The sequence below is a fragment of the Pestalotiopsis fici genome (assembly GCF_000516985.1).
Source record: "Pestalotiopsis fici W106-1 unplaced genomic scaffold PFICI_Scf_2, whole genome shotgun sequence".
Classification (NCBI taxonomy): Eukaryota; Fungi; Ascomycota; class Sordariomycetes; order Amphisphaeriales; family Sporocadaceae; genus Pestalotiopsis; species Pestalotiopsis fici.
This window is the reverse complement of record NW_006917092.1, coordinates 2,795,229-2,821,551: the sequence shown is the minus strand read 5'-3', so window position 1 is coordinate 2,821,551 and position 26,323 is coordinate 2,795,229. Positions and strand designations below refer to the sequence as shown.

Here is a 26,323-nt window from a genome sequence, read left to right as displayed (position 1 = left end):
TTTTCAAAGAATAAACTTGTGGATTTCAATACAAATAAGTTCTCGAAATTTCGCATCGATTCTCTTTGAGCCGAGTGAACAAAGACTAAATATGTGCTTGTTCCAAGTTCAATATAAATGCGACTGTGGCTTCAGGTGAGTTCTTTATCCACAGAATCGTTCAGCAACGAATCCAAGACCTTTTTCTCGATAGACTCGAGAAAATGTCTCACGCAAGTCGCAATCCTGGTTCCAAACCAGGCAGTGCTGCATCAGCAAGCCGAACCTCTCATTCCAGCTCGATCTCGCGGAGGAGCTCCGGAATGTCTCGTCACTCGACCTCTGCTCACTCGCGCGCTTCGACATGCTCTCACTCTCACTCTCACCCTTCAGCCTCTGTCCATTCTCGCCCTCGAGACTCTGTGCGGTCCTCTCCTCCAAGCTCAGTTCATTCTCGTCCACCTGGTTCCGTGCACTCTCATCCTCCAAGTTCTGTACATTCTCACAATCGCAACGGAGTGCGAGGCAGCGCACTGCACCACCAATATGAAGACCAAGATGGCTATGACGAAGCCTACGGGGAGCCCAACCTAGAAGCACAACTCCGCTTCTCCGCCGAGCTGACGGCCGGCGAGCCGCCGGTCGAGGTATACGACAGCGTCAGCCAAGTGGGCCACCGGCTTCGCAATAATAGACACCACGCGCAACTCCCACCGTTATCCATGCCTCCACCACCGCTACCTCGGTCGCAAGTGCAACACTCACCGGCGTCATCTAGATTCCACGGCTCACGAGCAGGAGGAGGCGAGCGCCGACGCTCAGTCGGACGGGCCGTCAATGAATTATCCACGGGATCCAGTCCCCAGAGAATGAGCAATACGCAGCGACGTCCTTCGCGGTCTTCTGGCGGCGGCGGCGGCGGCGGCGGCGGCGGCGGCAGTGGTGGCACAAGGGGAGAGAAGCGCAAGGAAAAGGGAGCCAAAAAGACTGGAATTAAAGTTGCCGGCGGCGGCGAGGTGGTGAAACTTTCCAATGGAAAACTTGCCCTTGTCAGGAAGCCAAAGCAGTCGTCCAAGCAATGAGGACATGGTTTGGGTCGGTACCTTTGCGCGGTCGTCCTTTCGTGGAATATTGCTGGAGAGGTTCCTGCTGAGCGGAAACTCGAGAGCGTGACATGATGTTGAAAAACATGCCTGGCGGAAGCTGTGGAAAAGAGAAAAGAAAATGTCCCTTGACAAAAATAGGCTAAGTAAATAATATAGTGAATGAACTACGAAATCCTGACGTGCTTGGCCGGAGTGAACAAGTGAGAATGATTTGCGTAGGCTTTCAATAACTACGTAATCGTCACGATTATACTGACATGATTGATATATTCAAATATCCGGGCCATCTCACAACTAATAGAGAAGCATTCCACTTCTCCGTACAAGAACATACTGTGCATATGACTGCAACTCACCAGTGACATCCCACAGTATCAGTAACAAAGGGCTTTTCTGAGATTTGCAGCATGCCTGGCCCAGCAAACAAACAGCTAGGTAGACATCGGCTTCCTGGACCGCTACAAATACCATTTTCCTCTTGATTGTTATCAAGTTGCTACAGTGATCATGTTTTGTCGTGTCCAACGACAACCATACACCAGGGCAATCAAGTTGGGGTAATACGAGACCATTTTCAAGGGCACCCAAGTCTGGCAACCGTCATCACAGGCATTGCCATGAGCAGGGCAGACCAGGAGCAGTAATGGGGGACACAGGCAGGATGCGTGAATGTCCAATGACAGGCTTGGCTATCGGTCCACGTTGGGTCAAGTGTTTGGGCTTAAGGTAAGATGTGCAGATGCGAAATGATACATGACGACGATTTTCGTAGTGAGAATCTGTGGCAGACTGCCCAATACGGGGTACAATTTTCGCAGCTCGAGGAATCTTGCATTTCTTTCTAGGCTGTTACTTTCATCTGTAGAGGGGTAGATCCACGCCGTCACGCAAGATGTATTGGTGTTTTGTTCATGATCAGCGGCTGATGAGAACGTAGGTATACCAGTAGGATAGAAATATCACAGCCAGTCATCTCATCTACAAGAGCTGTCAAAAGTGTCTGCTCAAACAGCTCAGTGCCAGGCGGGCCAGATTGGACCCTCAAGGTCGCGTCAAGGTCAAGTGTGATTGCTCGGAAGGGCCATTCCTTGAAGCAAAATGGACTCCACTTCTCGTTGGCCAGGGGTTTCCTCCCCTCGGATCCCGGCAGGATTGTTTGAAGTGCTCTGATTGGGCTTGTTCCTGTCGCAAAGTCGTATGTGCGCGACAATGGAGCCGATCTTGAAAGAACGAGCCCCGTCCAGGTCATGGTCGGCTGAATTTAAAATAGATAAACTCGCGGGGATGTTTTTAGATTTGGTTCTCGGAGGAATCTCTGGAAATTGAACATCTGCCCGCCCACAGTGCTTGCGAGAAGATTGAAAGTCTCGGAAGACAACAAGAATTTGGGCAACGGTCCTATCGGGATGTTCGTGGAACTGAGCATCACATTACAGATGGTTACGAGAATGGGTGCTGTAGCGACAGCGCTGTGTTTCAACCATGAGTAAAGGCAGTGTATCAACTGTGGTGACGGGAGGAACCCATCTCGGGTTGGAGGAACGGGAAGTGACAATTTCTAGTCAGCACGCAAAAGGACCAACAAGTGTAACCTCTTTCTTGTATCCAAAGGGAGTACGGGAGGATTCGTTGCAGCAAATGTTGTCATATATCTGCATCGGCAAGTGATATGGGATGCGATCCTTGCCGTGTCAGCGTTCCATCGTCCTGGGTCAACAAGGCTGCCGGTGGGATTGAGGGAATGAAGAAACGCGTAGTTCGTACACCCCCATTGTAGTTCAATTTGGAAAAATGTGCGAATTTGTGTGAGGCATGTCAACGGAGGCCCATCCGTTTTGTTCAACATCTGGTCTTGTTAAGCAATCAGCTTGAAGGGAGCAGAGGACGCTTCAACAGCACAGAGGGCATCTGTAGGGTATCAGGATGCAGACCTCATGATTCCGGATCTGCCGAATCAGACCAGCGATCCATTTGGGTTTAGTAGTACAAAGTGGCTTTAGTCGCACCTGAAAAACTTCATCACGGCCGAGGTTTGTGGTTTGGCGTGTAAATAGTATCCCGTACTTTGGATTGCTAAAGTGGGCGGTTTTGTTTTTGAATCCGTCGTCTAGACGGTGCTGTGGTCCACGATGCGCTCATAGTCGGCTGGGTCAGGCAGTAGTAGTACGTAGTCGCGATGCCTCAGTCTTGTAAACATGCTTACTCTGTACAGGGTATTGACTGTCTTTGTCAGCGTACCTTGAAATCTGCCGCGGAGGGCCCCGACCCGGTTGTCGAAGTTGGCGCGAGATGATCATCCTCATCATCATCCTCCTCCTCGCCGTCCTCTCGTATTGTAACAAGATGCAGCACGAAAACAAGCGCTAGCAACTACTACAAAGCGACTGGAGCACGGGAAAACGGTGGCACTTGCAGTAGCATGTGTAGTACCTTGCATGCTGGCTAAGCTCTAGCTCGCGCCGGCGATGGATGTTGATGCACTTGGTGCAGGCGCGCCGGCGGTGAGAATGAAATAAGAGATGGAAGTGGCCAGCCTCTTTTCTAGCGGCCGTCAGACGTGTTTTATTTCTGGGTATTTCACAATACATAGGGCTGTAATAGTACGAATGGGGCACGAGACTTCACTTGATTTCCTCCTGCATCCTCCAAATCGTCCCCATCGTATTAACATTGGGGAGCATCTTGCGCAATGGAAGAGCAAGCGTGGATCACAAAATCAACCCACACCGTGATACAGAAAGCGTAGTCTTTTTGTGTCGGCCAGTCGGTCCAGATGGGCCCGTCATGGCATGACCCTTAGTACCTAACCTACCTATGTCCCTACACTACACGAATCTTGAGTAGAACTTGGAGTCTGGTGAGTGGACTGACGAGAGTGGACACCAAGTGGGGTAGATGGGAGGTGGAGCGGGGAGCTGGGTGGGATTGACCAGGGGGGATGATGCGAGACCAGGGTTGAGGTAGAACGGACCACCATCCTGCATTACGGCGCTAGTGTTTCCAATTTGTGAGGCATCCTGAATCTGATTCTCTGATTTGCTGCAAGCGTTGAAAATCTGGACGAGCTCTGCAGGGACTTTGACGAGCTCCGGGTGACGGAGAGTAGATAGAGCACACACACACGATTTGGGTGTGATACCACCCCTCAAACCAGGGCCACATACTTACATTACACACACACACACTCTCCCTTCTCAGGTACGGACTTTGTGTGCTGTGCGGTCTTTGTGCTGCTGGTAGTGGTGCGGGGCGCACCGGACTTCTGAAAGAGAAGAGAAGGTCATCCCTACGGAATGGCTTGGGTGCGCAACATGACCGATAGGTAGAAGAGAATCTTTATGGTGCAGATGGAATGACCATAACGAGTTTGAGACGACGGCACATGCTGACAGGGGCCGCACACGCACAACCGACGCACGGCGCACGTTGAAAACCAGCATCAGCACCAGCACGCTATTTGGCTTGCAGCTCGTTTAAAAGCGTGGCGCTGATGTTGCGTCTTCTCTCCAAAGGATACACAATGTACCTAGCAGCTAACCTAGGTATGTAGCTGACAGAACGTTGTCCTTCGCCTCGGCTCAACCACAAATCTGCCGCCGCCACCGCCGCAGCTTGTATTCTTTTTGGCTTGGCCAAGGAGTCTCTGTACGCTTCGTTCTCCCATCTCTCGTCAGCTATCACGTCCTTTCTCGGCCCCTTTCATCTGATTAACTTAAAAGAAGTGCACGTATCAAGATCCTCAACAAGACAAAGAAAAACAAAAATAAAGAAAAGCCTTTGAAGCAGAATCATTCCGGCTCGACGGACAGTACCTACATTAGACAGTCTGCTAGGCAACCTTATAGTCCAGAGATAATCTTGTAAGCTCGGCCAAGGCTCCGCATCAAACCCAGACATTGGACCCAGGCCAGGCAAGCAACTTTATATACCTGCATATCTCGAATATACGTAATGAGTGTGTCGCTGCAAAGGAATACTGGAGCAGCATTCTTTGCTTGTTTCCATACATCGTCATCATACTATTTCTCAAAAGAAAAAAAAAGGTCGATTAGAAGCGGGTACTCTTCGTCTCCTGCTGCAAGGCCGGAACCACTTTGTCGCATAATTAAGATAGCGGGCCACCCTAGGTAGTCTTCTTTGCTAACTTTAAGCCCTGTGGCCGCCATTTTTGTTGCAATAGATCATGACGCTACTTCGTACTTACAACCAACACAAACTGCTGGGCCCTCCAATTCCGAATCCTCGGTGGAGACGTGGAGACGTTGGATACACACTCCACGAGCATGTATACTGGAATCACCTTGGCTAGCTCATGGCACGTCTTGTCCGAGACGGGGCTGCCAGGGCTCCCTAGTTGGTCCTTGTTCGTCTATTGAGAGATTTGAGTGACAATTCACTTCCAGGGCCCCCCAAGCAACAGGTACTACCTTGACTCTACTATGTAAAGTAGTGGTGGTATGTAGCAGAAAACATGATCCCAGACGGGCGAGCCCAGCCCAGGTCCCATGATTTAGAGAAGAAGGAGTTTTGCGTTGTATTCTCGTCATGCACCTTGCCAAGCTTGCTCCCTCACCTTCGAGAACCGAACTTACGCATCCACTTTCTCTTCAACCCCCATCCCCACCCCCGTCGCGTCGCCGTCGTCGCCGTCGGAAAAAGAGAGAATTGAATGACTGCGAGCAAGAAGAGACAGGGCCCTTCGAGCGTTGGGATTTTTTAGAGCTCATCTGATCTGACCTGATCTTGAACCAAGCTTCCGAGCCGTTGTGCAGTTGCATATTGACGCTGCTGCAGTCCCAAATTCCCGTGTCTTTCGTCTATCCGCCGCCGTTTTCCATCTAACTTACCACGCATCTACCTTAATTTACTCTTTCGCTCTTTGTTTTCTTTTCTTCTCCTGATCTATTGTTCTTTGGGCCACGCCGGTTCTCTCGCACACAAATACACACACTCATTACCTCGGCCGTCGTTGCCAAAAACGCATCCATTATCACCGTCGCCTTCACCGCATAGGCACCACAAAAGCAGTCTGGGCGCCTGAGCGTCTGCATTGGGGTTGCAGCCGAATACATAGACTCAACGCACGCCAAGTCAAGCCCAGTCCAGCCATACAGCCAGCCATCGGTGGTGGTTTTTCTTTCCTTCGCTTCTCTCCTTCTCTTCTCCGACATTCGTTTATCATATCACGTTCTCTTATTCAGCTGAGATCTTGACGATATCAGTCCTCTTTGTTTCTCCGCACCCTCCCTCTCGTTCATTCAACTCCCGACAACCGACGCTCCGTTTCGTAGTAGCAAGACTGCAAAAAGATTTGGGGTAAAGGAAACCTGACTTGGGTGCAGTTTATTTTCAACCCAAAAAAGAACAACCACTGCGATCAGATTCTTTTGCAACCAATGTACTCCCTGTTCGCTGTCTTCGCATGATTGTCTCTTGATCGCCACAAGATCAGACCTCAAACCGGAGAAATCAAGGGGTTGTTCGTGCCTGAGGTCTTCTTTCTCTCTGGTTTTTCATTTTCTGGGGCCCGAGCCTCCCACAGATCTGAAACACGAGTAGTATCTTCATCAACGTACCACCAGTCCAAGGTTCCTCCCTCCCATCAATCCTTGTCTGGTATTGTGCACACCCAGGGAACAACAGACGCTGTGCGCCCACGCCTTCTCCATTGTTCTGCAAGCAGAACAACACGATTGATTGCTTGCTTGCTTGATCACTCTGGATTTCGGCAAGCATATTGCATCAACAAATTAGCTGGCTTCTACGTGGATTCTTTACATCTTCATGAGAGGAAAGGGCAACTTTGGCCGCGGCTCGCTTATCGACAGTGTCTTGCACACTTAACTGGGAACCTCAAGTATAGACCGATATCTGGTGACGGTCCAAGTATCTCGAAACATCAAGTGTAGGTGATTCCCTCTTACGTATGCTTTCTCTCTCATTCCCCCATTTGTCTTTCTACGACCCAGCCCAGCCATCAGATATTCCCATTGGACCATCTCAGGCCAGCTTCAGAAGCTCAAGCATGTCTTGCATCGAGGACTAACCCCCCTGTTCTTCGTCCGGTTGTTGGTCAAGGGGTGCCTCTGTGTGTGTGCGTGCAGTCCTCTTCACCTTTGTCTGCCGATGCTGAAGCTGTCATGTACTATTCCATACATCCCCTTCCAGGAGCCCGGGCCATACCTTACCCTACCCTTCCGCCGTGGTCGACGTTCCACATTGCAACACCTGCAGCCGGTTCTCGTCTTGCCCAGGTTCTCCTTCATTTGATCTGCAAACTAATCATAGAGCACAGTTCCTGCAAGCAGGCAAGCATCGTCGCATGCGGCAATCGCGCTGCATGCCCTTTCCGTGTTCTTCACTCTAGTCATCCTTACCGGACTTCACATTCCTTTCCATTCTTCACGTTGCCTTGCGCAACATTGGGTGCATCTCGCCTTCGTTTCTTGTCCTATTATCATTGAATATTCTTGATTTCAACAAATTACTTCTCGACTCGCACCAAGCACAGCGCCAGACCATTCAGGACGGAATCCCACGTTTGCAGTCACAACATTCCAGACTATTTATATCTTCTGCCTCTTTTGGTAATACAACAACGCACTGGTCAATCTAGAAAGAAACACAGCGCTTGGACTTTGTCGAACTCACCCGAGAACAGTTACGCACCGCGAGATCCTCGGACTATCCAGGGACAGCAGACACGAACTCTTGGGGTCATCGCATATGCCTTTGCTATAGGACGTCACAACCACTGATCGACAATTTTTGAGGTGGAACAGCGAAAGTGAATAGTTGTCGATTCTGGCATGTTTGATTATCTGGGTGTGTGTAATCACAACGTGCGCCCGAATAAATGAGTCGGCCCCGGGATGGGAGAGGTATGGATCAACCATTCCCAATTGGAGGCTCTGTGAGGAGGGCAAGAGAAAGGGCCGAGGCAGGCTTGCCAAGGGAAAAGATCCAATACACTGGCGGTAACAGGCCACAAGCACCACCGGGTCTGCAATCACGAGATGGTGGTATCGGGCTGGCAATATCGAGGCCAACACCAGTGCCACAATGGCCGCTCGCGGGTCCTTTAGCATCACCGGCATCGTCAGACGGATCAGACAGATACCGCCCGCCCGCCGGCAAGGTGCCGCCGCAAAGACCACCGCGCCCAAGCAGAGTGCCATCCATATTAGACGGCTCGCGCGTCCAGGATCCTACGCCAGTCTTTCAATACACACCACAACAAGAAAGAGCATCCCAACTCTCCGTGCCAGAGACACCAGCCACATCATCATCGAGACCAACGACGACATCATCTGTGGGATCAATCCCGGATTTCCCTTTACCCGTAGCCACGCCGTCGGCATTGCCACGAAGGAGTGTGAATCTAGGCCCGCCACCCTCCTCGAGAAGAGGCAATTCGGCCTTCTACTCGACCAACTCCTACGTTTCTCCCATTCCCGAAGAAAGTCCTCGGACAAGATCGCATGCCTCTTATGCATCGAGCGCTGCTATCCCAGAAAGCTATGGAACATTATCTCCTGGGCTTCAAGATGACCTATACTACGATGACGTGATAGCCGAGGAGTCTGTGTACAGTGACGACGATGCGGATGAGAGGGGCTTGGTGAGAAGCGCTAGCATAGGGAAACGGGGAAAGCCATCGATAATAACGACGAAAAGTGCAATCTCGGAAAAGGGAGAAATGGTTCCAATCGTGTTGCCCATGCGGCCGTCGCCCAAGCCACAACAGTCGACACCGTTTCAAGATGGGACGGGATTCATCGAGGGGTCATCAGGTTCATCGTCAGAAAACGATTCCTCGGACAGGTTACCCACGGTGGGCACAGCTTTGACGACGGACAACATGCTTGGCGCTTATGCAGCCGCGAGTGCTCAAGATCCAAGTGCCATCAGAAAAGTTGCATCTCCAAAGCCGTACCGCATGTCCGGGCTGCGCCGGCCGCCACGACTCGATATCGACGCAGTTCGCCAGGCCGAAGCAAGAGGCAGTTTGACGAGTTTACCCGATCTCATCAAGCGAGCGACTCGCTTAGCAGCCATGATGAGCGAAGGACGGAGGCCTGCCAGCCGCTTTGATTTGGATTTTCCCGAGGAGATTTATGGTCGCAATGTTGGAAAGGGTACGTATTTTGAATTCTTCTCAACGGTCATCCGTTTGTGCGCTAACCCGTTATTTAGATGATCTAGAAAAGCATCAATCCGGGCTCTCGGACATGCTGGCTGCGTTCCCGCCTCCAGCCCAGGCGGCAAACGGTCGCAGAAGCATGCGCCAGAGCACCACATCGTGGCCACTGCCGTTTACTGGCAGGAAATCCTACGTGGGAAGTCCTTTGGCGGAGCAACACAACATGGACAGGACGCCACCACCAGAGGGTCGCCAAGATCGGCCAAAGCGGCGCTGCTGCGGTCTCCCCCTGTGGGGTTTCTTGCTCTTGATGTTTGCGTTAGTAGTGGTTATTGCTGCCGCCATCATCGTCCCTCTGGAGTTCTTTGTCATACAGAACCGCGATGAAGCATCGCCTACAGCACAGCCCGAGCTCTCAGACTGCCAGTCACAAATCACCTGTGCGAACGGAGGCACGAATATAGTCACCGATGGCGTCTGTTCGTGTATTTGTACCAATGGCTTCACCGGCAACGACTGCACAACGCTCAGCAGCGAAGGTTGCACCACTACGACCTTGTCTTCTACAGATAGCACTTTGAGCAACGTGACGCTGGGTCAAGCCATTCCGCGTCTTGTCCAAGAGGGCCAAACCAATTTCTCTGTTCCCCTCTCAGCCACCACAATACTTTCCAAATTCAACGCGGCCAACCTCTCGTGCGTTGCGGAGAATGCACTCGTGACCTTTGATGGATCATCGACGCGAACAACCAGCACCACCACTACCAACTCCGCTGCAGTATTGGATGGAGACGTAGACGCAAACGTCGTGGAGGCCCAGGAGGCAGTTCCTGTGACAGTTACAATCATGTCGGGCGTTGCCATCACTTTGACTCTAGACTCGGCAGCTACAGACGCGTCCATTATCGTGAGCACGCTGACTGAGCCGCTCAGCACTGGCAGCTTCTCCACCATCTTTGCGACGACGCTCACAAACAGCGCAACAGCCACAGCCACAGCGACTACAACGATTGGAACAGACACCACAGCGACCGGCACAGCGACCAGTACTGCAACCTCGGCCGCCGCCACATCCACTTTCTCAGTTTCTGACCAGGCGCTTGATTTCGCCCGTGTCGCCGTATTGTTCATCCTCCAGTCCGAGACTGTGCAGGATGCTGTGACGGCACAATCATCGCTGCAGAAGTTCTTTACGTCTGCTGCCTCAACTGATGGCGTGACGATTGAGCAGGCCAGAAACCTTACTGTTGGAGGCACAAATACGGTAGACCTTGTCAACTTTGCTGTGAGCGTGTAACTCGACGGAAACCAGGCGGAGCAGCAGGCAACTGCTCATTATGATGACGCATCTTATCAAGACCAATAAATATACTCGATACCACTGACGGGGAACAACAAGAATCATATCGGCGCATAATTGCATCGGCCACAACTGTCTACACGACGGGAATTTGGTCCCCTTCACCACCTCGAGAGCATTACCCCTCTTTATTTCTAGTCTAGCATTTTCAAAACTCCGAAGACGTTTTGCCCAAGTGGTAGTCTTCCTGTATAAAATCCAAGTTTAAGGGGGATGAGTGGCCTCGGTAATGATTGCAAGCGAAGCATTGAACGCACGCATGCATCGGAACGACTTTTTTTTAAGCGTGGCGCCGTGAAAAGAAGGACTTCAATTTTTCATTTTTTGTGTACCTAGATACCACGATTTCAAGAGGAGGAATGTCTAATAGATTCAAAGCATATTGTTGATTTGAAATATCAGTCTTTTGAGTGCCGCGAGTGCAGAAATCAGAAATTGTTTCCCGACTGCAGTCTCGGAAGGGTCTGCATCTGCCTCGCCGTTTTCTGTCAAGGTAGGTTGCGGCAAATCTCATTGAACCTAAATGCTCAAGGATGTAAACAGGTATCTATTTGCTTGTGCATATATCTTGGGCATTTGGGTAGAGCGTTGATCTTTCCAAGGCACGGGACTTGAATCAGCCTCACCTAGTCTTTATCGTCTGCCGAGAGAAAAAAAGAAAGCCCCATTTTCTGCATGGGTTTATTGCGTTCGAGGGTGATATGGGGAAGTGGGCATCTTCATCTCGTCATCGTTTGAAAAACATACGGGACAAAGACAAAGTATGCCACAAAAAAGAACAGCCCTAGCATAGTAATGATCTTGGGCAAGGGGGAAAGGGCAGCAGTTGGTCATAATCAAACTTTAACATGGAAATTTTACTTTTCCATGGCTCTGGGTCGTGGCCCCCTTATGATTGCAGATGTGATGGCGTAGTTCAACCCGTTTTTTTTTTATAGTGCATGCATTCAAATGTCTTTACCTCGCGGGTTGGGATGGAGAGAGACACAATTCCCGCAGTCCGTGTCCATGGAAACCATGAAAGTATAATGATAAAGGAATAAACAAACACCACGAGACATGGCAAGACACAATTTGCAGTTTCGATTCATTTTGGAGAAAAGATGGAGTTAAAAAAAAAAAACAAGAAAGAGGTTTCCCGAGAGACATGGCGGGATATATGATACAAGCAGAGGTGGTGGGGGGAAAACAAAAAACCAGAAGACACGGCAGAGATATCTTGCTCGTACACTTTAGCTTAAGAGGAAGATAGGAGCATATATGCGGTAATAACACTTCTTCAAACTCGAGAGATTTATTAAAAGAAAGACACGATAGTATGCGTTTTTCGTGGGAACACGGCCAACGAAATGGACGACGAGTGTGCAAGATGGCAGGTAGTACACACTAGGTAGGATAACAAAAATCATATCCATAAGCGGACCAGTGTCCATCGAAATAAGTTTAATGCTGAGCGGCACCGCTAACGCCTTGACTGCGTAAGCCCCAATGCCCAATCAGCGGGGTCATTGAACCTGACTGACCTCTCAGAACTGGGCTTTCCAGCTGGGGGTGTCGGGATTTTGACTTTTGAGGTGGAGTCTCCAGTGATTCGAAGAAAAAGATGCATCGTGGTCCTTGTCCTTGATCAGAGGTGCCTGGGTATGATGATGTCTTTCTGCGATGCCAACTGCCGAAAAGATATCTAGATACCTTTTTGTTCAGAGCAACAGTCCTGCAGTCTCAGCTGTTTTTTTATTACCGGGTTCATCGGACAACCAAGTAAGTAACCCCCCTAAATCACTGGGCTCTAAACTAGAGCTGAATTATATTTGGCGTGCACACCAAGGCGGGAACAAAAGCGGACGATGAGAGGTGGGGAAGAACTTGTCACCTATCATCCCAAGTTTTTCTTTCCCCCAAAAGAGAAGACCGGCGCAGAAACGGACTCAGTTGGGATCTACAGAGCTATAAACTAATACGGCAAAGACTTGGCAGGTATGGGAGAGCTGAGAAACCAGAGAGGGAAAAGAAGAAGAAAATGCCAATCCCCTTTTGCATGCATCTACCCATCGGAATAGCTGGGAAATGTGAAAGACAAGGAAAAAAAAAAAAAAAAAAAAAAGGGTACCACGGATGCAAAAGCAGCATCATCCGTAGGGGCAAAAAGCCAGCAGGGTAGCAGCAACCACTGACCAGGAACCAGGAACCAGGGTGATCGCTGGTTCAGGCACCAGGAACAGGAACGGTCCCTGGATTTTTCCTGTCCAAGCGGCACATGGCTCGCATGGCTGATGGCTTGCTTGCTTGCTGGGTAGTAGTGGGGAGAAAAGAGGAGGAAAACAGAGAGAGAGCTTAGGGGAGAGCAGATACAAACAGAGGAGAGAGTCAGACGTCATTGTTTTCCCACTTATTCCCTTTCCTAGTCGGGATCCTCGTTCTTTTCCCACCCCCAGGGCCCAACCAAATTCACCATTCGTGCGCCTCGTCGAAAATGGGATGGGGACTTTTGTAACTGATCATTTTCTCGATAGGTATTTTAGCAAGAACCAATGGCAATTCAGACTGTCTGTAGTCACGGTGGGAATAATGGGGATTCGGACTAGCTAGCCGACAATTGTGATCTCTCCAGTTTTATTCCCAATTCCCATCTCATCAAGTCTCCTCCTCGGCGAGTTTGGCATGTCGGTTTTTGTTTCGTGGAGTCCTCTAATGTAAATCCATCCATCCTCCTCCTCCTCCTTCTTCTCCCACACGACTTGTTCTTGTTTCTTTCGAAACTTTGTGTCTCGAATCGATTCAGGTTTGGGCAAAAAGGTCTCGTGGCTCGGCACTGCGCTTCGAACCAAAGAAAGAGAGAGAGGAGCCATAGAGGAGAAGAAAATAAACCCAGAGCGAGCATGTATACCCGTTGATACACAGACCACCAACACCTCCAAACGCGGCTCGCTATACTCACTCATTATTGCAACATTCCCTCATCTCTCAATCAACCACATTCCTTTTTATCCTTTCTTCGCTTGACTTGCCGGCTACCGATACCATACTTTCTTTTCTCTTTGCCGCGCCATTGACGCATGTATAAACATTCCTTCTTTTGAGCCTCCTATACTCGAGACATTACATTCCAGTTATTTCCACTACTATACTACGGCCGAGACAACGCAATTCGTCATCCCGAGCATTTGTATACTGTATTGTACTACCACCACTGAGATATATCGAACAGCGTTCTTTTCCCATTCATATACTTGAAGGTATGGGCACAACAACCTACGCACTATTCCCATGCTACAAAACAAAGGACAATGCAGACTGACAGGCTCGTCTAGATACCTACATTCTTTCACATTACAAACAGACACCCAATTTAGGGCAGGTTATATATATATATAAGATTCAAAGACAACAGAAACCATGAGGCCTGAGTCGGGAGTCCTCCCGCCGCCTAATCTGGCGGCAGCGGTGTCACCCGCCTCTACCATTTCCCAGGAACCCGACGACTGCTACTTCACGGCCAAGGCGGTGCCCATCCGTGCATCGGTGGCCCTGTCGGGTGCAACTTCGACGTCACACCTTTCCTACTACTATCACCACTCGCCTGCGACGCTGAGCACGGGCAACTTTACCAACAATAACTCGTCTCCGTCCCCCTTGCTGTCCCCGGGCGCCTCTCCGCTTCTATCGCCCAACTCGGCTCGCAATAGCAGTGCCTTCGTCACGCCTGCCGAGTTCCCCCCGCCGCCGGGCCACAGCCATCCCAGCTTTGTCTTCCGGAGGTCTCAGACCGCCTCGTTTGCGTCACCCTCTGCGGCCGGGGGCACTCCTTCTTCCCACTCGCCGGCCGTTGCCGCAAAATCGCCACCAGTCGACGGTCTCCGCGTAAACAGCACATCCTCAATGATATGGGACTCGTCATCGCCGGGATTAGGACTTTCATTAACACGACCACCTCCCAGGGTAGAAGACGACGGCAGTAGAGAATCGACGACATGGCTGTCATCGCCATCACTGCTCCCCCACCCACCGTCCGTCAACGGCAAGGACGCGCACATTCGGCCGCTCTTCTCGTCGGCCCGGCAATCAGCGCTGTCGACGACGGGGACGCTGGGCACGACGCCGGGACCGACCCCGCCGCCCAAGGAGTACCACCCGACGTTGTCGCCCGTGACCAATGACTACTTTTCGCCGCTGGCGCCCATGGTGACATCGTTTCAGCCGCCGGCGCCACAGCCACCACTTCCGCCTCAGCCAACACAGCAGCCGACGACATTGACGGGCCTGTCGCGCAACGGCAAACCGTTGCCCTTGGACCTACCAGGGACGACAACGACAACGAGGGTCGGCGGCGCGGGGGGAGCAGCCGATTCGACATTATCACCCATCTCGCACCCGCCGCCCACGGCAACCTCGCAGTCGTCCCTCTTGTCCCCCATCTCGCAACACAGCCCCGTCTCGAACCCGGCCCTGAGCCCGCTGACGGTACACACCCTGGCCCATCTCTCCAACACGGCGCTGCGGTCCCCTTCGCTGACGTTCATCGACACGGACGACGAGAAGCAGCCCATGCAGGGCACCATTGGCCGGTTCGGGTCCACGGCCAGCCGCCCGCTCACGGGCGCGCAGCGCGACCGGCTCCTCCAGCTCAAGCGCGACTATGACCGCCGGCAGGGGTACGGACAGGGGGACGAGGAAAAGGGCGGCCGGTGGGGCGTGCGGAGCCGCGACGGCAGTTCTAGCTCCTCCTCTGCGCGCACCATTCTCCTCGCCCTCGGTCTCGGCTTGTTGGCGCTCGGGGGTATCGTTGGCATTATCGTCGCTCTGACGGTTGCGCAGGGTGGGCACAGTTGAAGGAGGAGGAGGAGAAAGACGACGACGACGACGACGACGACGAGAAAACACACAAGCCAGTTCCCACCAGGAATCCCCCCAAAGAATAAGAAAGTAGTCGAGAAAGAATGAGTGTGTGTGGGACTTTTTCTGTGAAAAGAAAACAAGAGAAGAAAGCAACATGAGCTTTGAGACGATATTGGGGCCTCCAATGGACCGCCAAAAAGCCCCCAGCAATGGCGAGGCGAGGGACACGAATTCCAGGTCAAGTGTAACCATAAATAAGCAACGATCAGCAAGAGACCAAAAAAAAAAAAAAAAAAAAGGTCTACAAACAAGATATGTCAAACAACATGCCATAATTAAATGAGTGATTTGATAAGAATACTTTTTTCTTCCCTTTCTGGTTTTTGCCTCTTACAGAAATAGAGCACGTCTTGGTATCTTAAAGTGGATGAGTCTGGCATGTGAGAACAGGACTACGCCCATCTCATACAGAATTATGAAAATGATAGTCGTACCATCACAAAAAAGATTGCTTCGAGTCAGAGTACATGTGCGATTTTCTTTTGTACAACCTGTATTGTTCTAGAACTGTTATTTCTGCTTAGAAATAAGGGGTATATATCTGTATTTTTGAGGCTGCATCTATGCATTGTATGCCGGTTGTGTTTTAAGCACACTGAAAACATCTCTGGTCTTGCCTGCGCAATGATCTCTTTCGGAAGCGACTCCATCATTTGGGAAGAGATGTTGTTATCATTTTATTCTCCACCTTAATCATCATGAGAATGAAAGCCGATTCTCTCCGCTTGACATAAGAAAATCCTCAAGGTTGGAATGCGTGGTGGAATCCTTCCGCGTTCTCGTGTCCATGAGCAACCCCATTGGGATCCATGTGTATCCAGCAGACCAATGCAGGAATGGGCACATTTTTATCACATGTGCATTGCGGGGATGCGGTGGCAGAAATGATGGGTCCCATTGCCAGAACGAGGGGATCTGTGTTGATCGACGATCCCCAGTTGCAGCCATTGACCACTAGTAGCACTCGCCGAGAGACTCGCCGCCTGGGACGATTTTGGGTGCTCCTCAAATGATACAAAGAAGAAAAAAGGCGGTCGACTGCGGATTGAATAAAAGACACAAAAGTCTCCAAGTTCTTCATGCGTTTGTGCATGTATCAGAGAATGACACATTTTGGTCGGTGCGGATCCTTCTCGCGCTCCCGCCTTTGTTTTCTTCGCTTCTTGTAGTACGATAATGAGTAGGGATCGAATTCTGGCTCGTCCTGTTGTTGGCTCTCGCCGGCATCGTCCCTTCGCAGCATCTGCCGGCAGAGATCTACAAACACTTCATCGACATTTGCTGTTTCTGAATTAGCCCCACAAAGATCAGGTAAGGGAGAAAAAAAAATATTGGCTGCGAAATTGTCATCATGACATGGGGTCTATGGGAATAGAGTAGCGCGCTTACTTCGAGTCCTTGCACTAGACTCATAATAGGGTGCACCCCATCTTTGTGATAATGAGAAACCCTTAGTGCGTGGGACGGTCCTTTGGTCCTCAAGGTCCGCTTTGTTGCCGCAGATCACTATGGGGACATTGTCGTCGTCTTTGATACGAATGATCTCGTCGCGAAGACCGGCGAGCTCGGACAAGGACGATGCTGAGGATATACTGAAGACCAATAGGAATCCCTGTCCTGTCTTCATGTACAAGTCTCTCATGGCAACTATGGAGCATGTCAGTATGACAGAACTTGGCATCATGAGAACGGGAGTGACCATGTGGACGCACCAAATTGCTCGGTACCTGCTGTGTCAAGGCTATCGGTCCAACCAGTCAGTATTGGTATGACATAGTATTGCGGGATGGTTCTCTAGTCTCACATCTCGAGTACAACTTGTCGGCCCTGTTGTGATGTTCTCAGTAAGCTACATGACCATGTTGATTGGGGAGATGGCAGTTTACTACTTACATCGACCGAAACCTGAGTGCGATACGAGTCTTCAATAGTCGGATCGTAACTCTCTATCCATTCATTGTGGACAAATTGAGCTGTGATGAGAAGAAAACATGAGATGTCAGCCGTTTTAATCCTTGTCTTTTGGTCGCTGTATGTTTCCAGGATCACTGTGGTTGCACAAACTCACCAGTCAAGCAGCTCTTGCCGACACCACCTGTGTTGAAAGTCACCATGTCAGTAAATATGCACTTGAAAACAAAGGCCCGAGCATGAAGCAAGTCTTGACGACTTGGAGGCGCCAATGCCTGCTTAACAAGGCAAAGAATACATACGTACCTGCACCTAGAACAACGACATGGTATTCGCGGCTACTCGCATGGTCAGCGGTCCAGTAACGCTCAGAAGCCTGCTTCGGCACGGGGGTTTGGAATTGGAGGGGGGATGAGGGGAGACAAACGCAGGCTGGAATCGCCCTTGCCGGGGAGGCATTGGAGATATTGAAGTCTCAGGCTTGGGAGCCTGGCGTGTGTTGACAGATCTGAAAGGGGTTGTTTTGTTTGTGGGCGGTTATAGCACACACACGCGCACACACTGTCTCTCTCACACACTCACTCACTCACTCTCACACACACACACACGCGAGAGATGGAGTGTTGTCGCAATTGATGGACAGACAGACAGCCCGCCGCCCACTCACTGGGTGGTTGCCCCACGAAAAACTGCGTCGTTGTCCACTAGCGCGCGCGTCTGGCGGGCCCGTTTTATCCCACGACAGGCGGACGAACAGACTGCCCAGAGTGACGAACGACGCGTCTGGTGCGTGCTCGGGGCGCCGGGGGACGGATTTAGAGATTCGCTGAGGTCCCGAGCTGACAAGGACGAGACCAGTCCAAAGGGCGATCGATTGGTAAGATTTGGTAGATCTTGTGTTTTTTTGCCGCGAGTCCGTGGTGTCTTTTTCTGGCGGAAGGTTTTGTCGCCAAAAGAAAGACGAGAGTCCTTAATAAGCGTGCACCGGGGTTTCCAAAGTTTCCTTTGCTTTCCCTCGCTGCGGCTTCCCTTCTGCCTCTGGGTCCAGTTTGCCGCAAGCCGTAAAGAAAGTTGAAGCTCCGCCCACCAGTGAGGCCACGAGGCGGGGGACGTGAACTTAAATCACCTCAATGTTGCTTGCTTATCCTGCACAGCTGCTACGGGCCGTGTGATGTTTTTTTGGGGTGGGAGCCAGGAGGCTTCCAGTTTCGAGGGACTGCCCAGAGGGTTCAATGGATCACAATTAAGTGCATGCAGAGACTGAGCAATCCAGATGCGTGGCTGAGATGAGACGGATAGAAGGCGAGAGTAGTGATAGAAGCGTACACAAAATGTTGTGAGAAGGGCAGAGGCGACAGTCGGGGGGAGTAAAGTAAAATTGAATGATGGGCTAGGTAGGCCGACGTGGTCCAACTACTTACTACCTACGGATGAGGCACCGAAGAAGTAATGCAGCAGAAGAAGCCTGAGATTTGGAGGTGGAGGTTGAGCTGATGACGGACAGGCAGTAGTAGCATCAGACGGTGTCAGGCCAAAGACACGAGTAAGTCAGTAGTAGTGGTAGTAGTGGTAGTAGTAGCCTGCAAACCAACGAGATGCTGGAGAGACCTTGGCGATGTGTATTCCGTATTACCGCGTCGATTGAACGATGGTGCCGTCAAAAAAGGGGTGGACAAATATGTTTTTTTGAGAAGAGCGAGAGAAAAGTCTGGGTAAGAGAAGAGGGTATATGAGCATACGTACAGCAGAGGGCAGATGCATGTACGCAATGTACGGATCGTGGATGGGGTTATGGATGCAGGTATGTTTTAATGTAGCTTATTACCAAGAGAGGAAGGATTAGAGAAGAGGCACCAAAAAGACCAGAGTCCACACACCTGGGTACACTGCCCAGAAAGAAGCCCCAGGACCAGCCCAGTCAATGATGATGATGATGATCTGGGGACAGGGTTGTTTCGGTAGGCAATGTAGGTAATGTACCCTGAGGTAGGCCTGGTAGGTAATGTAGGTACATATGTAGGTACCGTTTGGTGCTGTCGGGTGCTAGGCCCCGTTGCACTGAGAGTTGTCGGGGCTGATGCAACCTCCAGCTTCAGTGCCTCATTTTTAGGTATGCATTGAATGTACATCTAGGTAGCGCAGCGGACGAGTAACCGAGTCTAGTGGGCTACAGTCGCTGGATTCTAGGTGGTCTGCACAAAGATATAGTATTGCCCTACAGGCACTTAGCGTACCTATCCTAGCTATCCCTACATCCCTACCGCATACCTACCGCTCGCTACATACCTAACTTACTGTGCAAATGTATTCATGGCTAATGTATGGCCATGTAAGATGTATTGATAGAGAGGAGGGGTCAAAGGTCGGCCCCATTCCTCCTCTCAAAAGAACAACATGGACCAAGGTTCAGGCCCAATTCGACCGGGTCTGGTGTGAGCACGGGTGCGTAACGGCCCCATGAGAGGAGGGGGAATTGACAGTCAGCCAACTTTTTTTTTTTTTTATCTTCTTATGGAAGCGAACGGACACTTCAGTGCCCAATCCCGGCTACAAATTCCAAACGAAATGGCAAATTTTTGGTTCTTTTCTTGCAGGAGTCGTCGTCAGGCAGGCAGATAGTCGGTCGATCGGCTGGCCACCCGTTCCTTGGGCAGCATCTCTGTGCCAGCTTAGATTTGGATCGGTTGAAAGAGGTCTCCTGCCGTATGTGGGCCAATTGACTATTCTTACTTTTGAGTGCTCTGGATTGAAAGTTCGCCATATTGCTTCCGCTCTCTGACTCGTGGGTCAGTTTTGTTTTTAATGCTACTTGACTATGGTAATAAGTGGATGCTCGGCCGCGGGAGAAACATCCAGATTGTCGTGGGTGGGTTGAGTAATCTACGCAGGCTGGCAGTAGCAGAGGCTGAGCCGGTAGGGTAAAACAAGTCCACGAAGAAGCAGCAGTAGCTCATCAAGGGCCCAATATATACACAGTATTGTGTTCAAGCTGGTGGTGTGACAGATTCGGAATCAGCCAGTAGTCATTCAATCTAGCATGTAGGCACAGATATCCAGTCTACCTACTAGGCTGCTTGGTAGTAGATAAGTTGACTATTTGCTAGGGTAGTGGGCGGATTGGTTTAATAAGCGGCGATCAAGCATCGGCGCTCGAAGCTTTCTACCTCGATGAACAACGAATCGAGCAATTCCAGAAGGGTCTCAACGTATTTAGCTACCTACCTTCTTTTTAGGTCCATGAGCTTTTCCATTGACCAGCTATCTACCATAGTACTAGTAGCTGCACAATCCTTCAATCATATTTTGCATGCTACACTGCAATGCTCTTTTAGGACTGCATTGGGACATGTCTAGAAAAGAAGCCGCTCGCTTGGCGGCATCACAACTCGGGAGACCAGCATTAATTAACACTAGCTCACTGGCACAAGCCCTGTACCTAGCCATGCTGCCATGTGTGAGTGGAGGGGGTCTGGGAGTTCTGGGAGGGGCAAGCCAGGGGGTCACTTGCATTGGTCTGCTGCGATGGGGGGGAACAAGGAGCATGGGAGGAGGGTTCTGAATAGGAACAGTGCATCAGGAGCTTTGACTGGCTGCGAAAGAGAAAATGTCAAAGGGACCAGACAGACAGACAAGACTCGCCCCCAAGGAAAAATGAGCATGCAAAAGATATGCTGAGCTGACTGACCACTCAATGATCTAGATGGTATTGTGAACCGATGCAAGTTGATTCAGGCACCTTTTCTGGACAAGTCAAGATGCAGCACGGCCGGGACAACTGCGTTATTCACACCATGCCATAATGCATTTCAGCACAAGCATGAGTATCACATTTGGTGCTACGACGATATGCTGCTTCCGTATACGTATATGCAATCCTTCACACGAGGTATATAGTATAAACACCACGGCTTTCTACACCATTATACTCTGCAGCTGGGCGTGTGCTGTTCTTGATAGACATCTTTTCTGCGTGTTGCAACTGTGCTTACAGGTACGTAGTGCGAATACTTCCCAAGTAGCTTTTATTTGATAAACAAATCTTCCCCTTTTCTCTTGATGTGCCCGCTTACATGATGTATTGTAGTTCGGTCAAGGGCAAACCCGAGCTTCTGATGGGTGAAAGGGACTGACTGGTACACTGATCCAAGCCCAAGAGGGGGGATGAGAAGAAAAATGAAAAACGAGAGGTGACAACCGAAGGCCCATGCATATCTGATCCGTTCCATTTTGACTCTGTGCACCTCGTGCGTTACATTACTAGGTGAGAGAGTGGTTCGTCCTTTCATCCACCCCAACAGTAGTAAAGCCCCGTCTGAATACCGCACTGCAGTCCCGTAGGCACCGAACCTAGCCATGTATCTCGTACATTGTACATACCTTACCTACCTTACCCTGCCCGCGCTGCCCGTGCCCTGCAGCTCGCAGCTCGCAACCTGCAGCAGTTGTGCAGTTGTGCAGTTGTACAATCAATTGATTGTTGCATCCTACCAATGTACACAGTAGACAAGACAGGTACAAGATTTCGTGACAGCTCTCCCACTCGCTCTCCTTTCTACCATGAGCAACTGGAAAGATGATCTGAGCCGAAGTCCCGTCACCACCACTGCAGGCAGCTGAGCTACATAGCGTGGAAGATCTCGGTTGCAAACAGACCAGCAAAAAGATTCCCACAGTGGTAGTATATACCAATGGCCATCTATTGATTGAGCTGACCCTTTCACCCACAAACCATGTAATAAACGAGGGTTCTGACGCCAGACCGCCACAACAACTGTCGTCACTGAATGAGCCAGGTCTTGTGCGCCTTGCAGGGTCTGATGTCCATACGACTCTGACGGCATACAGTCTACACAATACATACCTACGGTGCTCTGCAGCGCCCTGGCGCCTGGAAATTTCAGACTCTCCGCCCCGCGATCTCTCAATTGGAACCAATACGTGATGCTGCAATACAGTCGAGGGAACTATCATGGTCACAAACTACGAGACGAGGAGGATTAACGACCACCAGCGCCCACGACGCTGGTCTTGTTTGCCGGACGATGGGGCATGTCTAGGTAGGTGCTGTACGGACTATTGCCTCATAACAGGCCAAAACATTGTGAACAAACCAAGCCAGGTTGAAGGTAAACAAGCAAGGCATACTCCTCCGCCTCCTCCGCCTTCTTCTGCTCCTTCTTCATTGTCGTCATGGTCCTCATCCTCTACCTCGTCATACTCAGTGCATGCTGTCTGTGTCTCCCTGTTTCTTTCCTCACTACTTTATTGCCGTTCCCGCTACTAGCAGGGTCAGTAAGTGACCGTTGTCGTCACCTGACGTACCTCATCTGCGAGTCTTGCAGCTATCAATTTTCAATGGCCCGAGCCTTTCAGTTTCATTGCCCAGACAAACCGGGTTCAATGACAGGGCGAAACGACCTTTTGGCAAACTTTGCTCGATGAGCCACCGGGGTTTGAGTGCTCAAACCGACGAGCCCACCGTTGAGCATCGTGGCAGGTTCCCACTAATGGCCCTTAACTTTTTTTCTGGAGCCATTGGCAAATGACAGCTACGAGCAGCTTCAGGGGTGTTTGGGGGTAAGAAAAAAAAAATGAACCGGTAGCGCAACCCGCCAGCCTCAGAGAAGGCTAAGGGGATCCCCTGGCTGGTGATCGCTGCCGCCGGAGAGCCACTTACCAGCTCCCCGGAGTTTTAGTTTGGACGTCTCCCCCTGTCTCCGACTCTCACCCCCTCAACCAACGTGGCAGTAACGGGGTTGTGGTATATTTCTTGATTTTACTATGTATTGCTTCAAGCCGAGAACCGGCGAGGGCCGCATCTCATATTACATTAATCTGTACAGACCAAAATATCTCGATTCTTGGAGCTTTTCCTGTATGTCGGAAGAATGCCTCCAATGCCTCCTAAAACATCTCTTATCCATTCCAACCCAGGGTTCGGTCATACTGAAATCGAGATGGCAGGAAACAAGGAACGCAAGACGGACAAGAATATCCCGGTAAGACTGGTCCGTCTACGTAAGTCGACGCAACCCTGTTTCCCGCGTCCGAGTGGTTTGTTTGGTAAGCGGCCTCGCGCCAAACATTTGACGGCAACTGAAGCTATCGAATCAGTCCTGGCCAATTGGGCCGTTTACCGTTGGGAAAGGCTGCCACACATCAACTGCAAGGAACGACTCATACGGAGACGGTCTCGTCTAATACGCCAGCCACCAAACACCACGGGATAGGCATCCGTTCAACCTGGCTCCTCATCGAGTAGGCGACCAACTTGCGCTTGCTAGAAAGTGTAGCGATTGTTCGACGAACCTCGACTGCCCCTGACCGGGCTTGGATGTAACCATGTGTAAAGTATATGCTAGGCAACATGGCCCTATCTAAACATATTGTAAGGGCAGGCAAGCCGGTGCCGAAAATCACAAAAACGAGGATATAAGTTTGATTGTCACTGCCGACGCCACCGGTTGTGATGCAGAAACCCATGAGTCTTAAGTCAATGGGAAATTCGAGTCGACCTGACCAAGCACTGCACTCGGTGGATCTCGTTGCTCTTGTGGCTCTGAGAAGAAGCACTGAAGAGAAGTATACCTTGGTGAGAGCCCATAATCATAACTGGTTGACCATCTAGCGTCTCCCTAAGAACATTCCATGAACATTACGAAGGCCCCGGCACCGACAATTGAGCACCCTTTACACCATCTCAAATATTTCCACCTTCGATGCAGGCTTCTCGATTTGCTAACATTTCCAAGATGGCGTCTAGAAACCTCGTCCAAGAGGTGTCCGCCCCACCCATCCTTGGGTCAACTGGGCCCCTAAAGCGATAAAAAAGGCAAACCCCTCATTCTCGAACGCTTCGATTCTCAGGCCATTGGGGGCCGATCTGACATGGAAATCTCCGCGAGAACAAAGACCAAAAAAGCCACGTGCGCTTGCTAATGTTGGGGGGAGGTGAGGGGATAGTAGTAACGACATATGTACCTTTGAAGCAATAAAAGATCTAAGTTTAGGTCGCCTATATTCGCTGTGCGCCTCGTCAGTATTGGGATCCAGCATGGTCGCAAGCAGGGCTGAACAGCTGTGCATCTAGACGCAACCTTTTTGCTGCTGGGCCGCCGCACGTACAGCATTTACACCCGCACTTTAGCTTGACGACAAGCAGCATTCGCCATGACACCTACTCTATAGTAGTTACGTATCTAAGTGGATGGACCCGGCACAAACGTTTACACAGTAGTCTAATTTCCAGAGCGGAACCTCGAATCCGTTGTGTTCTAACCATTTACTTGCCAGACTCTCATCGTGTGTTCAAGGTCGGCTTGATGCGTTTAGGGCACACAGTCTCCGAACGGCAGCGAATTATTCGTGCACTTGCCGCAAAGTTTGGAGGGTTGCCGCCCTCCCTCGGTGCCCCATCGCGGTACTCAGCCTCGTGATTGCTGGTTACTCGAGTGCCTGTCGTTTTATATCATATTGCCTTTTTTTTTTTTTTTTTTTGAAGCGTTGTTGCTAGTATTTACGGGAACAATACTGCTGAGGTATATGAGTAACCTTGGATCCGACTATACACACTTGCATTGCGTTTCTTGTCACAGAGACCAACGACAGGGACCAACTCCAACCTGTCTTACCACGGTCATCTCCACCCAGGCGGCACCTATGCATACTATTCCGTACAATTATGACAACTACTTATTGAAGACTACAATGCCAACCACGATGACCATTTTCGCAGCTGCTAATCTTACTTTAACATTGATACGACCATAATCTATGGCACTTGAATTGAGCATAACCTGTTGGTTTCGCCAATTTCTTCTTCTTCTTTTTTTTCTTTTTTTTATAGCTTTGTGCATATCTGGTTCGTTTGGCAGCTTTGGGTTGGAGAACTCGAGATCAGAGCATTCCTTGTTGTTGACGTGACCCTTTTCTTAATGGGGTCGCCCGCCTTGTGAGTTGCGTTTCATATACATGGACTCTAGATATGGAACACTATACCCAAAGGGCTCCATTGGCGACGGAATATCTCTGGTACCTCGGCGTCTGCAACCACAACCTCAATTGCACGAGTGTGGTCTTTGAGTGAGTCGACCGACCCGTGCTACGTTGGAGTCCGTCTCCCAAGTATCAATGGCGACAAGACTGACCTAGATGCTATAATCTTTATTTGCTGCTAAAAGTTCCTGCACTGGAAAACGGCTCGCCCGTCTTGTACTATAAACTAGACCCCCCACGCCTGCCCTGATCACGATAGTTCCGAGCTCAATTTTCAAGGCATGCCCAAGGCATTATCGCTTCTTGTAAATCTTTTTGACAGCTTCCGGCATTCCACAGCTGCATCGACGATCAACGACTCTTTTTTTCCCTATCGGCTTCGGTATGAGCCGCGCCACGCACCTATACACCTTGACACCCCACTGGCCGTCCGTCACTATAGTCCCTAGTTCCCATCCTCCTCTTGACTGTTTCGGGAGCCAAGTCCGAACGACGACCCCTCCAAAGAATGTCATGTCAGCAAAGCACGTCGTCCAACCCTGTCTGAAATAGGATGACAAAACATCATGTTGTTATACACTGTGTATTGGCCCTATCTGCCTTGCTTACGTTGTAGTGCTAGAGATTTTTTTTATTTTTTCGGGGGGCAAGGAATTATTTTAAAATCAGATCAGCCGCGATTCCCGTGGGGCACGTCATCTCAGCAGCTTACCAGGGGGGGCAAGAAAAAAAAAAAAGAAAGAAAAAGGCCCTGGCAGGCCAAAAAAGATTACCAATGGGAGGAAGACTTCTTGACTTTGTTGTTTTATCCTTGGGTCCCCTTCTGACAGCAATTTTCTTAGCTGCATTGATTCCCACAGACCGCGGACTTGTTAACTAGAATAGGACACTCTTTGAACCCATACACCTAGGTTACTGTGTTATGTTTCATGA

General features: G+C 50.4%; 4 protein-coding genes across 4 annotated transcripts; 3 read left to right on the top strand and 1 right to left on the bottom strand.

Annotated features, from left to right (window-relative positions):
- Positions 1–203: 203 nt before the first annotated feature.
- PFICI_03042 (uncharacterized protein) lies at positions 204–1,061 on the top strand (the record flags this gene model as incomplete). The annotated part of the gene is made up of 1 exon (XM_007831623.1): positions 204–1,061. One exon carries the CDS (start codon positions 204–206, stop codon positions 1,059–1,061), a length of 858 nt encoding a protein of 285 aa, XP_007829814.1.
- Positions 1,062–7,968: 6,907 nt separating this feature from the next.
- On the top strand, positions 7,969–10,525 carry PFICI_03041 (uncharacterized protein; the record flags this gene model as incomplete). The annotated part of the gene is made up of 2 exons (XM_007831622.1): positions 7,969–9,223; positions 9,282–10,525. The coding sequence occupies 2 exons, from the start codon at positions 7,969–7,971 to the stop codon at positions 10,523–10,525; spliced, it is 2,499 nt and encodes an 832-aa protein (XP_007829813.1).
- A 3,459-nt stretch (positions 10,526–13,984) lies between these two features.
- PFICI_03040 (uncharacterized protein) lies at positions 13,985–15,418 on the top strand (the record flags this gene model as incomplete). The annotated part of the gene is made up of 1 exon (XM_007831621.1): positions 13,985–15,418. The coding sequence occupies one exon, from the start codon at positions 13,985–13,987 to the stop codon at positions 15,416–15,418; it is 1,434 nt and encodes a 477-aa protein (XP_007829812.1).
- A 1,162-nt stretch (positions 15,419–16,580) lies between these two features.
- PFICI_03039 (Ras-related protein Rap-1b) lies at positions 16,581–17,598 on the bottom strand (the record flags this gene model as incomplete). Its single annotated transcript, XM_007831620.1, has 6 exons — positions 16,581–16,765; positions 16,874–17,131; positions 17,197–17,225; positions 17,289–17,311; positions 17,378–17,457; positions 17,553–17,598. 6 exons carry the CDS (start codon positions 17,596–17,598, stop codon positions 16,581–16,583), a joined length of 621 nt encoding a protein of 206 aa, XP_007829811.1.
- Between the last annotated feature and the right edge of the window lie 8,725 nt (positions 17,599–26,323).